This window comes from Colobus angolensis, unplaced genomic scaffold (assembly GCF_000951035.1).
Source record: "Colobus angolensis palliatus isolate OR3802 unplaced genomic scaffold, Cang.pa_1.0 Scaffold33, whole genome shotgun sequence".
Classification (NCBI taxonomy): Eukaryota; Metazoa; Chordata; class Mammalia; order Primates; family Cercopithecidae; genus Colobus; species Colobus angolensis.
In genome coordinates, this window is record NW_012116599.1 from 2,390,993 (window position 1) to 2,408,655 (window position 17,663).

The 17,663-nt window shown below is 37.0% G+C and overlaps 1 protein-coding gene across 1 annotated transcript in view; it reads left to right on the plus strand.

Annotated features, from left to right (window-relative positions):
- ACSL3 (acyl-CoA synthetase long-chain family member 3) overlaps nt 1-14,675 on the plus strand; it is an 81,362-nt gene extending 66,687 nt beyond the window's left edge. Inside the window, exons 14-17 of the mRNA XM_011951910.1 lie at nt 858-1,049; nt 3,083-3,197; nt 4,448-4,605; nt 11,561-14,675. Of these exons, the coding sequence (XP_011807300.1) occupies nt 858-1,049; nt 3,083-3,197; nt 4,448-4,605; nt 11,561-11,718 (623 nt within the window). The 3' untranslated portion in view covers nt 11,719-14,675. The remainder of the gene's footprint in view (nt 1-857; nt 1,050-3,082; nt 3,198-4,447; nt 4,606-11,560) is intronic.
- The last annotated feature ends 2,988 nt before the right edge of the window (nt 14,676-17,663 follow it).

The following is a 17,663-nucleotide window of genomic DNA, read 5'->3' on the forward strand; positions in this document are numbered from 1 at the left end:
AATGAATAAATAAATAAAGATTCCAAGGCTTGAATGTCTTTTAGCTATCTTTAGCAGAATTAGTGAAAATATTTAATAAATTTAGGCTTGGAGTCATTTTGAAATTATCTGTAAGAATAAATCTTAATATGTAGTAACTCACTTTTTTTTTTTTTTTTGACACGGAGTTTCACTCTTGTTGCCCAGGCTGGAGTGCAGTGTCAATGGTCTTGGCTCACTGCAATCTCCACCTCGTGGGTTTGAACGATTCTCCGCCCTCAGCCTCCCTAATAGCTGGGATTACAGGCATGTACCACCACTGCAGGCTAATTATTGTATTTTTAGTAGAGGTGGGGTTTCACCATGTTGACCAGGCTGCCCTCAAACTCCTGATCTCAGGCGATCCACCCTCCTTGGCCTCCCAAAGTGCTGTGATTACACACATGAGCCACTGCGCCCAGCAGTAACTCATTCTTATATAGGGATTTGTTCTGTTAATTGCATGACTTAATACTTTTATCAGTTTATCAATATGATATTTAAGACAATGCAGAATCTTTCAAATTTGTCTTCTGTTGTATTTATAATTTTATACAACAAATGGAAGATGTTGGATTTTTCTTGGAATAGAAGTTTGAAAACATAAATGCTTATGTTTCAAATGCTTTGAAAACATAAATGCTTATGGTTTAGCAACTGAGATTTTGTGCCTACTGTTAAATTGATAAACTTTGCTCATTCACAGTGTCTGCCTTTTTTCCTTTGGGAAGTTCTAATTGGATTAAAATAGATGACTATTTAGAAACTAATAGTTTCAAATTTTCATGTGTTGTGTTTAGCTCAACTCAAAATAATTAACTCAGTTATTATTTTATTAGGTGGATACTTTAATACTGATAAACCACACCCCAGGGGTGAAATTCTTATTGGGGGCCAAAATGTGACAATGGGATACTACAAAAATGAAGCAAAAACAAAAGCTGATTTCTTTGAAGATGAAAATGGACAGAGGTGGCTCTGCACTGGGGATATTGGAGAGTTTGATCCTGATGGATGCTTAAAGATTATTGGTAAGTCATCTAATATATTTTTGAAAATGAATGTTTCTGAAATAGTTTACACAAGAGGTACAGTGTATTTAGAGAAGGTGTTTAATAATATAAATCTTTATGTAATCTTAGTTTGGGTTGTTGCATCACTCCTTTAATATAAAATATTATGGACTGTAGAATTTATGAGGCCTGACATGTTATGAGTTCTCAAAGATGGTTCAGCAGCAGTGATATTTTAAATTACTATTAGATAACCCTTAGTCATTCTTTCCTGCCTGCGTTTCTGACATCTAGAGGTTAGTGGATGGAGCTCTCACAGTCTGAACTGCACCCGTGCCTTGCCCAGGAGAACAAAGGAAAGCCAGGCAGCTCAACTGCTATGACTCATATGGCTTGAAAAATACCTTATTCTGCTTCTCCTTTTAGGTTTTTTTTTTTTTTTTAAAGTTAATTGCATTTCAATTAGCCGTGCGTGGTGTCTTTGTCGGGTGCCCATAATCCCAGCTACTGGAGAGGCTGAGGCAGGAGAATGGCGTGAACCTGGGAGGCGGAGCTTGCAGGGAGCAGAGATCACACCACTGCACTCCAACCTGGGCGACAGAGCAAGACTCCGTCCAAAAAAAAAAAAAAAAAAAAAAGTTAATGACATTTCTGTCCCTGTCTTGCTAACTGGAAACTTGAGAGGAGACTCAAGACTATTCTCTTCAGTCAGCTTCCCATGCCTATTTTATATCTCACTAGTTTGTTTTATGAGCTATGTCTCAAAATCCTACTCTTCTCTCTTTGTCTCTCTTACCTGATCCTTGGTCAGGCGTATACCTTCTGCCACCCTCTCCCAAGAATTTCTTCTCTGTCGCCATGCTTACCTCCTTAAACACACCCTCTCACTGCCACCATGTAATCACTAAACACGGATCTTACCAGCCACAACCATTTAATGTCTCCTCGAAGCTCAGTGCAGGGTGCCCCTGTTAACATTCTTTGCGTCTTCTCCTTCATCATCAGTTGTTTCCTCCTCCTCCTTGATGCAGCTGAAATTAGAGCTGATACATTTCTGGCTTTTGCCAGTGTTGTTCCACCTGACTACCTCTCACTCTTCCCTTAGGACTCAGCTCAAGTGTCTGAGCATAGTGACTCAGGCCTGTAATCCCAGCTACTCAGGGGGCTGAGGTGGGAGAATCACAGGAGCCCAGGAGGCCGTGATTGTGCCGCTGCACTCCAGTATGGGCAACAGAGTGAGACCCTCTCAAAATCTCAAAACCAACCAACGAACCCTCAGCTCAGCCGTCACTTGCAAGAATTTTTTCCGAATCCCCAGGTTGGAGAGTCTTAACCCTTAGCGCTACCATTGTAGTACCAGTGTATTGAAGTAGTATGTTTTTGCATTATGCATAGATTGTGAGCTTGTGGATGGCATTGAATATCTTCCTCACCTGCCTGGTACTAATGGATACCAGGAATAAACCCCTTCAGAAGAACATACTTGAAACCCTGCTAATGGAGTCCATTAAGTAGAAGTTACTGGTTTTCTTTCTTTATGTTTTTTGAGATGTAGTCTTGCTCTGTCACCCAGGCTGGAGTGCAGTGGCATGATTTCAGCTCACTGCAACCTCCGCCTCCTGGGTTCATGCAATTCTCCTGCCTCAGCCTCCTGAGTAGCTGGGATTACAGGTGTGCGCCACCACGCCCAGCTAATTTTTGTATTTTTAGTAGTGACGGTGTTTCACCATGTTGGCCAAGGTAGTCTCGAACTCCTGACCTCAAGTGATCTGCCCGCCTCGGCCTCCCGAAGTTCTGGGATTACAGGTGTGAGCTACTGCACCTGGCCTGTTTTTCTTTTAAAAACATGTATTTAGCAGTACAAAAATTAGGGCCTAATTGTAATATGTGCTTTTAATTACAGCATAACCATTAATGCTTAATTTTGCAAAGTTTTAAATAATTTGATAGCAAATTACTTAGAGAATGGCCAGTATTTATATATGTATTAAATGTTATTAATATTATTACTCATTGTTTTCTCCTCTCCACCTTTCTTCTCTGTTTTGCAGATCGTAAAAAAGACCTTGTAAAACTACAGGCAGGAGAATATGTTTCTCTTGGGAAAGTAGAGGCAGCTTTGAAGAATCTTCCACTAGTAGATAACATTTGTGCATATGCAAACAGGTAAGAACATGGAATTCGTACTGCTTTTACTTAAAACATTTGATGTCCATAGACTTTTCCTACCTGTATGGACCTTCTTTGTAAAAATGTTCCGAGAACTCTTCCTATCTGTAACTTGTGGGAACAGCCTCCTTCTCATTCCAGCCATTAGCTGACTCTTTCCTTGTAAGGCTTCCTTGATCTTTCTCTCTGTGTCTGTTTTCTGCTTTACGTCTCACTGCAGACTCCCATGTAGGGAGGTGAAGAAACTAAAACCTTCCTTCCTGCTGCCTTGGTACCCCTACCTACCTGTCCCTCAGGAGGGGAAGCTTCACAGAACTACTCCAGAGGAATAGGGAGTAAAAAAGTGGCAGTGAGCAGTGTGCTGCTTAGTGCTTACCCCTACTCTACACTTGAGCCTACTCGGCACTCCAGGCAGGTCTTGGGGCTCCTACTGTAAGCTGTATTAAGCTGCAGCCTAATGCACAGCATCCCCACCTCATGATGATGATGAGGGGGCTGGGAACCTGTCTACGACGGTTGACATGAATTATTATGAGAAAATAAAATCTGTTACCAGAAAAACTAATATAGAAACAGACGTTGGGGGTACAGCCTAAGTTAGAAATGAATTGTGTTTGTTTATAAATGATTCCAGTCTTTAGCCATTTAGTATTTTCTTTAGTGATGATACAGTTCTGAATTTTTTTATGTGATGGTAACCAGAAGTATCCTCTTCCTGATGTTACTGTTTTATGGCCTTCAAAAAAGTATCTGCCTTCATTGGGCATAGAGTTCTCTATCAATACAAATTCTCATGATAAAAAAAGAAAAAAATGAATATATTCACGTCGTTTTGATTCATTGCCGAATTTTTTAGATAGTTTTAAATTTATGTTAGATTTTAAGTTTTTTAAAACACGTGCTATGAAATACTGATAATCAGGGTTTAAAGATGAATTTTCTAATATTTGTAACTTTTTAAATGTGTACATGGCACTCTTCATAACAGTTTTTCATAGTGGAAATTTATCATGAAATGTCAGATTGAGATTTATTTAGCAATGAACTCTGCCAAAGCATTGGAACATATTATAAGTCAAACAGTAAAACTGGCAGTTGCATGAAATGGGTATGCCAGTGCCAAGTATGGCACATGTGTTTAAAAAAATTAGTGAGGAGTTATTTACTACTTGTCACTGCAATAATAACTGCAGTTAACACAGTATACCATTTTGTTCCTTATCTAAGTTATCGTTTCTGTATTTCAGTTATCATTCTTATGTCATTGGATTTGTTGTGCCAAATCAAAAGGAACTAACTGAACTAGCTCGAAAGAAAGGACTTAAAGGGACTTGGGAGGAGCTGTGTAACAGTTGTGAAATGGAAAATGAGGTACTTAAAGTGCTTTCCGAAGCTGCTATTTCAGGTGAGTATTCGGTTAAACTGATAGTAAGAACTGAGATGGGAAGAGAGTACTTATATGCATTCAACCTGTTTTAAGGTTTAGGGTTCATCACTTTCTGCTCAGAAACCATTTCTACCATTAGTATATGGAAGAGTAAACAATCAGTCCCCCATTCAAGCCCTGCTACACAAATTATCCTCTCCCACCAAACTGATGTACATGTATCTTGAATGTTCTTGTCTCTGCAACCTTTGCTTTCTGGGTTGACCCTTTCTCTTTTCTCAGCTGTTCTTCAAGGCCTTGCCCAGTTTCCTGGCCACACTAGCCCATAGTGATCAGGCCAGAACTCCTTTTGAAACTTTCTACAGTGTTAGAGTACTGGTAGTTGGTTGTACTAATAGCTTCATAACCATTTTTGGTGGGGTGAGGGGTGTCCAAGACTAGTTTAATATTTTTGGTTTAATCAAAACATCTGTGTCTTTTGAGTTGTTGGGTCAAGCATAAAACAAGCATGAATTATTTTTTATTTTTTATTTATTTTTTTTAAGAGACAGGGTCTCTTCTGTTGCCCAAACCAGAATACAGTGACACAATCATAGCTTACTGCAACCTTGAACTCCCAGGCTCGAGCGATTCTTCCCCCTCAGCCTCCCAAGTAGCCAGGACTACCAGTGCATACCACTATGCCAAAACAAGCATGAATTATTTTTTATTTTTTATTTATTTTTTTTAAGAGACAGGGTCTCTCTTCTGTTGCCCAAACCAGAATACAGAGACACAATCATAGCTTACTGCAACCTTGAACTCCCAGGCTCAAGCGATTCTTCCCCCTCAGCCTCCCAAGTAGCCAGGACTACCAGTGCATACCACTATGCCAAGCTAATTTAAAAAAAAAAAAAAAATTTTTTTTTTTTGTTTCGTTGTTGAAATGAGATCTCACTATGTTGGTTCAAGACCAGCCTGGCTCCAGCGATCCTCCCAACTTAGCTTCCTGAGTACCTGGGACTACAAGCATGTGTCACCATGCCAGGCTCCAGCATTTACTTTTTAGTCTCTTCACATTTCAGTAATGTCAGATTCCACTCAGTCTTTTAAGTCAGCCCTGTGTACATGCCTTATTGGTTTTGCTCATAGTGTATATTCCTTTGGAAACCACTCCTGAAATACTTTTAATCTTTGAAGACTCAAACCTTGTGTATTATTTCTATGTTTACTTTTACAAGTTAGAGTTAATACATCTTTTTTTACTCCCAAGGCACTTTATGTCTTTAATTTTGCGTATTTCTTTCTTTTATTGTAGTAAAAATCTCAACATTCAATTTACTATCTTAACATTTTAAGTGTACAATTCAGTAGTGTTTAGTGTATTTACGTTATTGCACAACTGATCTTTAGAACTATTTCATCTTGCAAAACTGAAACACTATACCCATTACACTAATTCCCCTTCCCCCCCTCCCTTCCCTCCACCTTTTTACTTTCTGTTTCTAAAATTTTGACTACTTGAGGTGCTTCATACGTGTGGAATCATACAGTATTTATTCTTTTGTGACTGACTTATTTAGTGTAGCATATCTTCAGGGTTTATTCGTATTGTACCATGTGATAGGGTTTTTCTTTTTTAGGGTGCATAATATTCCATTGTGTGTATATTGCACATTTTCTTTGTCCATTCATCTATGTTTGGACATTTGTGTTGCTTCTACCTCTTGGGTATTGTGAATAATGTTGTGATGAACGTAGATGTGCAAATATGGCTTTGAGATGCTGCTTTGAATTATTTTGAATGTATACCTAGAAATGAGATTGTTAGATCCTATGGCAGTTATTAATACTGTATTTAATTTTTTCAGGAAACTCTGTACTCTGTTCCATAATGACTATTGATTTACATTCCCACCAACAGTATTAACGGTTTCCGTTTCTCCATATCCTCACCAACATTTGTTATATATATATATATTTTTCTAATATCCATTCTAAGAGACGTGAAGTGATACCTCATTGTGGTTTTTGATTTGCATTTCTCTTTTTATTAGTTACGTTGGGCTTCTTATATATACCTGTTGGCCATTTACATATCTTTTGCAGAAAATTGTCAGTTCAAGTCCTTTGCCCATTTTAAAATCAGGATTCCCCCCCCCAACATCACCCCTGTAGTTAAGTTGTACAAGTTTCTTACAAATTCTGAACATGTGTTAGTCTGTTCTCACACTGCTCTAAAGACATACCGGAGACTGGGTAATTTATAAAGGAAAGAGGTTTAATTCACTCACTTCGGCATGACTGGGGGAGGCCTCAGAAAACTTATTGTACAATTACGGCAGAAGGGGAGGGGGAGAGAGAAGCAAAGACACATCTTACATGGCGGCAGGCGAGAGAGCAAATGAAGAGAGAGAGCGAAGGGGGAAGAGCCCCTAAAACCATCAGATCTTGTGAGATCTCACTCACCATCATGAGAACAACACGGGGAAACCGCACCCATGATCCAGTCACCTCCCAACAGGTTCCGCTCTCGACATGTGGGGATTATGGGGATTATAATTTGAGATGAGATTTGGGTGGGGACCCAGAACCAAACCTTATCAGGACATTGCATTTATTCGTGTCTTTTAAAATTTCTTTTAGCAACATTTTGTAGTTTTCAGGGTGCAAGTCTTCACCTCCTTGGTTAGGTTTATTCCTAAGTATTTCATCCTTTTTGATGCTACATTAAATGGTATTGTTTTCTTAATTTCTTTTTCAGAACAGTTACTGTTAGTGTATAGACATGCAGTTGATTTTTCATGTTGATTTTTTTTTATCCTGCAACTTTGCTGGAATCTTTATTGGTTATAAAGGTTGTGTGTGTGTCTTTAGAGTTGCCTACATATAATCTATTTTCTTATTGATCTTCTGACTGTTCTACTCATAAATGAAAGTGGAGTATTGAAGTCTCCTACTATTATTGTATTGCTTTCTATTCCCCCCTCCAGTTGTGTCAGTGTTTGCTTCATATATTTAGAAACTCAAGTTACGTGTATATTTATAATTGTTATATCATCCTGGAGAATTGACTCTTTTATCATTATGTTATAATTAATGTCCTTCTTTGTCTCTTGTGACAATTTTTGTTTTAAAGTCTGTTTTATTTAAGTATGGCCATCCCCTTTAGGTTCTTATTTTCATGGAATATCTATTTTCATCCTTCACTTTAGGCTATGCATGCCCTTAGATCTAGAGTGTGTTTCTTGTAGATGACATATACTTGGGTCTTGTTTTATATTCAGTTGGTCAAGCTGTATCTTTTAATTGGGCATTTAATCAACATTTACATTTCAGGTAATTATTGATATGAAAGACTTTTCATTTCTATTTCCATTTTGTTAACTATTTTCTGTATATCTTGTAGCTTTTCCTCTCTTGCTGCCTTCTTTTGTTTTGTTGATTATTTGTGTGTATAATTACATTCTTTGATTCCCTTGTCTTTTTTCTTTGTGTATGTTCTATAGACATTTTCTTTGTGGTTGTCAATGCAGTTATATAAAACATCTTAAAATTATAACAGTCTATTTTAGTTTGATAACAGCTTAATCTTCCATCTCATATAAAAACTTGAATCTTTTATATCTCTGCTACTCCCTCAAAAAAGACCTTTTTATTGTATAGTCATTAATATAGATTCATAATTACATTTTATGTCTTTGTTTTTTAAATTCTATACAGATTTAAATGTGACTTATGCACCTATATCAGATTACTGTCAGAATTCTGTATTTGGCTGTGTATTTACCTTTACCAAGGAGTCTTGTAGTTTCTTACGGTTTTGTGTTACTGTTTGTTTTCATTTTGCTTTAATTTGAAGTATTAATTTTTGTAGAGAGGTCTAGTGGTGATAAACTCCCTCTACTGTTGTTTATCAAGGAGTCTTAATTTTTCCTTTATTTTTGAAGGACAGGTTTAGGTTACAGTATTCTTGTTTGACAATTTTTTTTTCTTTCAGTATTTCGAATACTACTACTTTCTAACCTGCCAGCTTTCTGCTGATAAATGATAGTTCAATGAGAGCTTCCTTGTATGTGATTAGTCATTTTTCTCTTTCTGCTTTCAAGATTTTTTGTGACTTTTGACAGCTTGATTACAAGTGTGTTTTGGTATAGTTCTCTTCCTAGTAGAGTGTTTTGAGCTTCTTGAATTTATACTCCCATTTCTCTTCTCAGATATAGGAAGGTTTTGGCCATGATATCTTCAAATAGGCTTTGTGCTCCTTTCTCTCTTCTTTTTCTGAACTCCTATAGCAAGCATTTTCCACTTGATGGTGTCCCATTCGTTCCTTAGGTTCTCTTCATTTTTACATTTTTGCTCCTCTTAGTCATTTCAGAAGTCCTGTCTTTGAGTTCATAGATTCTTTTTTCTACCTGGTCAAGTCACTGTTGATCCTCTAGTGAATTTTTCAATCCATTTATTGTATTTAGTTCCAGAATTTCTATTTGGTTCTTCATTTAAAAAAAATTTCTTTCATTTATGTTTTCATTTTGTTCATGCATTGTTTTCTTGTTTTTTTTCAGGTGTCTATCTGTACTCTCTTTTAATTCATTGAGCTTTCTTATGACAGTCATTTTGAATTTGGTAATTCGTCTATCTCCATGTCTTTCTGTGGTTTATTTCTAGAGGTTTAATTTGATCTTTTGATAGCCTGTGTTTTTCTATTTCTTTGTATGTCTTTATTTTTGTTGGGATGTCAGCATTTGAAAAATCAGCTACCTTTCTCTGTCTTACAGTCTGCTTTTGTATTGAGAGGACTTTGTCCAGTCAGCCCTACTACGAGTTCTAGAGCCAGCCGTCTTAATTAAGCCTTTTCTGAGGCTGTGTCCTTTTTGGGTTTGTCGCGTACAATCTAATTGAAGAGATCTGCTGGTTTCTACTCAGGAGCTCCCTCTGGTGTCTGTCTGTGATATTGTGGCCTCACTGGTGCTATAGTTAGCCATGGTACTGGTACTGGAGCTCTATCTAGTGTCTGTGATACTGCAGCCTCTGGTGCATGTTAATCTTTGTTCTTGACAGTTCCCAACCTAGTGCCCTGTTCCTGTTATTTAGATTCAGGAAAGACAGAAGCAAGTTCCTTGCATCGAGGAAGTCAGAATATTGGGTGTATGTTCCACTCCTTCTCTTCCCTAGGGAGAAGTCAGAAGTTAGGGATTTCTTCCTTATTACTTTGTACTGTGCTGAGGGGAGAGTCTCTGGCAAGCGAATGCCTTGCATTTTTCTACCAGCCTTTGATGTGGTTGGTTTCCTGCTGTATTGGAGTGCAGGAACCTCTTAACTAGTTTCTGAGTTTCTTACACAGGCAATGAATAGGCCCGTATAGCATTGTTAAATCCATGTTTCTGCAGAGGAAGGAGAGACTACATTTTCCTATATTGTCATCTTGCTGACATCACTCCTGAACACATTTCTTTTGTGTGTCATATGGCTAGCTGTTTACCCATTTCCCTTTGTTAGATTGCATGCCACTTGAGAGCAGAAACTCATCATTTTTTATATTTTTAAAAGAATGTTTAGTAAAGCACTTTACATGTAGTAATAGGTTTTTAATGTTTGTTGAACGAATGCTTAGAATAATAAGTCAGTCCTAGTGATGACATACGGTTTTTCAAAACTACATCTGCCCCTTAATCTCCTTTAAATGCTTTCCTTTCTTCTCTTCCTTTCTCCCTACATTTGCACTCTCATGAATCTCCTGAGTATTAGGCAATATGTTAGGAACACAATAGTGAGCAGGCATTCTGTCTCCACATAGCTTGTAGGGAATATCCTGGTTCAGTGACATAATTTGTCTTAAACATTATTATTTTTAATTTCTGAATTAAATGTGCTCTGTATAATAAATTCAAAGAAAACAAGTAGATATAAAGGAAAAAGTGAATTTCCCCATTTTTTTTATCCTGGATACCAGGCTGTAGAGGCGTGAAGTTTATAGCTTGGTATGTATCCTTCTCACATCTAGGTGCATGTAAGTTTATGTAGCCGGTGCTGGAACTTGTCTTTTTTTTTTTTTTTTTAAACCTAACATTATGCATTTATGCTGCATATATGACAGTGGTCACATAAGATTATAATATATTTTTACTGCCTTTTCTATGTTTAGATATGCTTAAATACACAAACACTTAAGCATTGTGTTACAATTACCTATGGTATTCAGTACAATAACATGCTGTGCAGGTTTGTAGCCTAGGGGCCATAGGCTATGTAATGCAGCCTAGATGTATGTATATAGTAGGCTATACCATCGACATTTGTGTAAGTTACACTATGTTGTTCCCATGATGGCAAAACTGCGAAGTGATGCATTTCTCAGAACATATCCCTGTCATTAAGAGATGCATGACTGTATTGGAGACCCTATTGGATACCTGTTGGATACCCTATTGGATATCCTATTAGATAGCCTGTTGCCCAGGCTGGAGTGCAGTAGCGCAATCATAGCTCACTGCATCTTCAGATCTCCTGGGCTCAAGTCATCCTCCCACCTCAGCCTCCTGAGTAACTAGTATTACAAGTGTATGCCACTATACCCAGCTCCTATTTTTTATTTCTGTTAAAAATTTTTTTAAAGTTATTTATTTTAGAGACAAGACAGGGTCTCCCTATGTTACCCAGGCTGGCCTCAAATTCCTGGCTCAAGCGGTCCTCCTGCCTGAGCCTTCAAAGTTACTGGGATTATGGGCATGAGCCATCATTTTCAATGACAGAATTATATTCTGTTTTGTCCCTATATCATATTGTATTTAGCTCATTTTCCTCTTGGTAGGACTTGTTAAGTAGTTTCTTGTTTTACTTACCTGAGTATTTTGAGGAATGGATTCTTTAGAAGTGATGTGCATGGTTCACTTGTTGGTTGTGCATTTTGATGGGTACTCAAAAAGTGGGGAAGTTACACCATTTGCTAAGAACTTAAATATGTTTTCTTTCTCTTTTTTTAAAACCATCTTAGCAAGTCTGGAAAAGTTTGAAATTCCAGTAAAAATTCGTTTGAGCCCTGAACCGTGGACCCCTGAAACTGGTCTGGTGACAGATGCCTTCAAGCTGAAACGCAAAGAGCTTAAAACACATTACCAGGCAGACATCGAGCGAATGTATGGAAGAAAATAATTACTCTCTTCTGGCATCAGTTTGCTACAGTGAGCTCAGATCAAATAGGAAAATACTTGAAATGCATGTCTCAAGCTGCGAGGCAAACTCCATTCCTCATATTAAACTATTACTTCTCATGACGTCACCATTTTTAACTGACAGGATTAGTAAAACATTAAGACAGCAAACTTGTGTCTGTCTCTTCTTTCATTTTCCCCACTACCAACTTACTTTACCACCTATGACTGTACTTGTCAGTATGAGAATTTTTCTGAATCATATTGGGGAAGCAGTGATTTTAAAACCTCAAGTTTTTAAACATGATTTATATGTTCTGTATAATGTTCAGTTTGTAACTTTTTAAAGTTTGGATGTATAGAGGGGTAAATAGAAAATATAAGAATTGGTTATTTGGGGGCTTTTTTACTTACTGTATTTAAAAATACAAGGGTATTGATATGAAATTATGTAAATTTCAGATGCTTGTGAATCAAATCATTGTTGAACAAAAGATTTGTTGCTGTGTAATTATTGTCTTGTATGCATTTGAGAGAAATAAATATACCCGTACTTATGTTTTAAGAAATTGAGATCTTGTGAATATATGCCTGTCAGTGTCGTCTTTATATATTTATTTTTTATTAGAAAAAATGAAGTTTGGTGATGCATGAAACAAAATAGCAAGAGACGGTTATAGTTTAATAGTAAGGGAGATAACACAGCACATGTAGCACCAGTTGATAATTAGTCTCTAGTAGCTTACTATCAGAATGTTCAATGAAGTCTTCTGTTCAGCTGTCAAAACTAGAAAATGTCCAAACTTAAGTAGAAGCAATTCTGAAAGAGAGGATAGAATTTAAAAAACAAGAGTATATAAAGTTATTTGAATATTTCATTGCCTATATGTACATCGAGTTATCTATATTTATAAACAAATTAGTCATGGAAAATTATTCTATCCCAAAGTCTCCTTTTAGTCTAGATAATCATATATCTCATTTGAAAATTAGTATTTTTCATAGTTTGCACTGATGGGTGTATGGATGTGTGTAAGAGAGTCAGTGGTAGCTTATTTAAAAAGCACCTTATCCTTTCTACCATAACCTTTCTACACTAGAAAATGAAATAATTTAGAATGCATTTGATAATAGCATTCTCACTAAGATACATGAAAATTTAACTTTATAACCATGTGAGTTAAGATTTAATTTACAGGTTTTGATGTCAGTGTTGAATTTATTTGTGATTCAGAAACATTGCTTGTGTGATACATAGTAAGTCTCTTCATATGTTACTGCTTGTCTGTTGTTATTTCTGGATTATCAAAAGCAATAGTGCACCAATTAAGATGTGCTCAAATCAGGAGTCAAATCATAGGCACCACATTTTTCATGTCAGACTAGTTATTTTCTTGATTCTCAGTTACTGTAGGCATCAAAAGGCAATAAAAAGGAAAAAAAAAAAAAGATGAACCTAGGTCTGTGTAAAGCCAGGGGAGTGTTTGGAGCAGCCAGGACTATGTAGTGTGTGTGTGGTCACATCACAAGCATCGTATGTGGAGACGTTGCAATACAATGTTTGTTTTGTTTTAAACTTTTCTTGTATTCTTACATATTTGTATTACGTTTTGAATGCTTTTCTCTTTTCATAATTAAATATTAATGTTTGGGATAACGGCCAAGAAGAAGTAAAAATATTAAATGGAACTTCTATATGAGGATGCTGTGATCTAAAAATTAAATCTTGGTGGGTGGAGAGAATTTGTTTCTAATGCCTTGTCTTTAGAATAATTGTTTGCTTTCAGATGATTGAAAAAAGAGATTGTATCTAGGAAAAAAGTGTTAATGCTTCAAAGGAGAGATAGTGATAATTGTGACTTGAAATAGTGTCAGATAAATATGTAGCTGATCACTGATTGAACCATCTAATGAGGCAGGCTTAAACTTTATCTAGTTTGGTTTGTTTTCCCATATGAAGTTTATAATTCCTTTCAGTCCTAAAATGTCAGATGGCAGGTGTCAGATGCCACAGTAGAACATGAAATTAAGTAAGTAGAGTCCCTTTTTAAACAAATTTCTCTGTAAGCAAAACTATCTTTAGTGACTTATAATATCCTCTAAAATTACCCTTTGAAGAGGAAAAAATTGTTCAATGAAAAACCCACCCAATTATGACTCATATAAGAAACACTGGTTTAACCAGGAGATACTTGGGGAGGAAAACTTTAAGGAATTTCAAATTGCCAAATCTAATACAAATATTTGACAACAGGATATAGATCTAAAAGAATGGCTCTTAAGAGCTATTGTTTACTGGGAATAAGCTAAGCTGTATGAAGAATTCGTAAACATTTCATGTTCCAGTAAGTTTAGCAGCTTATAGCAAAGACTGGTGGCCACCTCCATTTTTCTCCCACCCCTCCTCCACTGACATCTTTCTTAGCAGAAACTTCATTAAAAAGTTTTTGCTGACAAAGAACAAACCTTGAAGTAGTATCTACTTTCTAAATACTACTTTGCTTTTCAGTAGTGGATTTGATATTTGTAATGTTCTCTAAAGCTTGCAACTTTTTCAGCAACGTTTAAAAGATTAACCTGTAATAACTTATTTGTTTGCTGCTAAAATACTCAAGATTTTACCGTTTTAAAACAACTAGTCCCTGTGATACAACTTTGAAAAATTTTTAAGAAATCTCTGATGTGTGGGCTCCTTTTTTTCCATAAGAATTATGTACATCTGTGATGTTTTACAGGGGGATCCACTTTTAAACAGTGTACATATTGGACCACACTGAAATGTCATATGTCCTTTCTCTACTTAAAATTGGTTATTTACTGTGAGTTCGTTTCTGATGTATTCTTGGTTGTTGCTGTTTTCTGCCTGAAGACATGTAAATCATAAAGAGCTACATGGTATGGACTATTTATTTGTAATTTGACTTGAAGTTTGAAGAATAAAGATATATAAAAATTGAAGTTTCTGATATTAAAGCTGTTAATATATTGGTTTTTTGTTGTTGTTGTTTTGTTTTGTTTTTTTAGGAAAAACTCTTCCCATAAAAATGAAACTTTAATTGACATTCCTGAAATACTTGTTGAAGAAGGAGTTTGGGGAATTTTTCATCCTGGCCTAACAACCTAACCAAAGGAAAACTTTTTATTCCAGAAATTCTGTTAATAATCTGTTTCCTAGCCTTCATATGTTCTAAGTTTTCCCTAACCCTTTCTGAATTCCTCCTTTCCCTTCTTCCTTTTTGGTTTTGACTGCCCAGAAGAAATACTGTCAGCATTTTAAATTCCAAAATACTCATACAGCATAAAATCTTGAATGGAGATGGTAAATAAAAATTTGGCATCAAAATTAATGGGGTAGAATCTACAATGTGGCAGAAATATCTAAACTTCATGCCAACATTTAATCCGATGATTGTGGGAGGAAGAGATGTATCATGCTGTATTTTGGAAACGAATCTCCCTCGCCCATCCCATCTTTGACTGCCAGTCAATATTTGTGAGTGTATGTAACTTTATCATAGCATACTTTTGTCTCTGTGTAATCCTGTAACAAAACGAGTTAAAGGTATCTTTACATAAACATTTGGCATCTTCTGTGTGTTTTGCATTAACTTAGACAGTTGTGCCTAATTTCTCTTCATTAACTTTGCTCAGGTTATTCTTTTAAACATTGGTAACTTAATATTTCTACCACACCAAATATGCAAATGATTTTAGAATGAGGCTGGTCTATAGTGTCATGGAATGGTTTTTATAGCATAACATAAAACAGGTTATATGCTGATATATAGCCTAATTTATTTAATAACATTATCTTCAATCTGATAAAATCTGCCTCTGTTTTCTTCCTAATTAGTTGGTCCACACGCAAGCATCTAGTCCGCAAGGGCCTGTCCGTCTCAGAATTGCCTCTGTAAACCAGATGCCTTAACATGGTGCCTGCATGGCCCCCAGGGGAGGTGTTCAGTAACTGGTTTTGAGTGAATTAAAATGTTAACAAAATTATAACAGTGCATACGTATCCTCTAATGTTACATGCCTATTTCTGGTTTGGATTTTTCAAAATGCTTTTCAGGAAACCCTTCCCCATTAGTGTCTTTATTTAGTGCTTTTGAATTATGTTGCCTTTGGTGGGGTTCATTCAAAAGCAACTTCCTGCATTTGGTGATTTTTTTCTTAGATTCGTTCTCATTTGTTTGTGAAGAAAGGTTGTTCTGTGTGGGTTTTTTGTTATTCTATAAAAAAGTGACTTTTCTGCATGAATTACTTTTATAGAAACAAGGTTTGTCTCCCATATGAATGTTTTGATGCTGAAAGTTTTTCCATGTTAGTGCACTTACAGTTTTTCTCTGGAATGTACCTTCTCATGTTGAGAGAGCAAAGAGCTATAGCTATGGGTTTTCCCACACTGTCTGCCCTTGTAGGGTTCTTCTCAGTGTGAGTTCTTTCATGTTTAATCAAGCTACAAGCTACAAGGGAAAAATTCTCCACATTGACCACATTTGTGGAGTTTCTCTAGTATTAATTCTTTACTGGTTACTAAACGACACTTTTTGTTAAAGATTTCCCCTCTTTATATTCGTAGGTTATTGGTTTTTAACTTGTATGAACTCTTACATGTTAAATAAGGGAGGAGCAGTCTTTAGAGATTTTAGATACTTTATGTTCATAGTATTTCTTGCCTGTATGATTTTTCACATGTTGATTAAGGCAGTAGTTCTCAAACTTTCTAGTTTCAGGACCTCTTTATGTTCTGACATAAATTATTGAGGACTCCAGAATGTTTGTTTATGTGGCTTATATCAATATTTCTTTGTAAAGGGTTTGTACTTTATCATGAAACATGTAGAAATAAATCATTCACTTTGATTTTTCTTCATGACCATAATCATATTAAGAATACAAAAAGTATAAGAGAGCGGCAAAGAATAGGGGTTCATTAGGAGGGCTGTGTGTATGCCTTCCCCACCCCTGACTACCAAGAAAAAAGATCATAGCTGTCAGAAGAACATAGCTTTGCAAGATTTGTTCTGTGATAAAGGCAAAATTCCACATTTTCCTCAAAATAGAAATGAAAAACCTGTAACTACATTGTCGGAATAATTTGATGCCCCAACTTTCAAATGTCTATGTATAAAAGCCTGTAGCTCCAACACCCTGCCTCGCCCTGCCTCTTTGTCAACCCCATGACCATATTCTGGGCCCTGTTGCCACTCAGAAGGTCCTCGTCTGGAATCTGGGAAGAGGAGGATGTTGAAGACTTGAAAGTCCAAATGCCTTTAATGGGGGCCTGGAAGGATGGGGCTTCAGGCCTGGTAGGAAAGGAACGGTGTTGTGTGGGAAGGTGCTCACATATAAAATATCCAGCTGTAATAATTCAGCAATGTGCTGCCCTCGAAGCTCCCAGACCCGCTGTGGGTCACGTGCCCCGTTCGACGACCTCCATGAGTGGCCAGGGCACAGTCCCTTATTCTGCTAGATGCTCTGCCTGCATTGTATAATACCTCCCCGCTCAGCCTTAGCGCTAACACCATCCTCACTCCAGTCCTCTCTTGGTTTGAATGTTTTGGATGTCTTGAGAGCATTGGGGCAAGAACTCCGAGATTTTTTTTTTTTTTTTTCTGAAACGGTGTCTCACTCTGGCCCAGGCTGGAGTGCAGTGGTGTGATCTCAGCCCACTACAACGTCCACCTCCCGGGTTCAAGTGATTCTCCTGCCTCAGCTGGGATTACAGGTGCCCACCACCACGCCCAGCTAATGTTATATTTTTAGGAGAGACGGGGTTTCACCATGTTAGCTAAGCTGGTCTCGAACTCCTGACCGCAGGTGATCCACCTGCCTTGGCCTGCCAAAGTGGTGGGATTACAGGCACGAGCCACCGTGCCTGGCCTTAGAATTCTTTTAAGTGCTTCCACAAATGTAAGAAAAGATGGCCATTTGATAGCCATG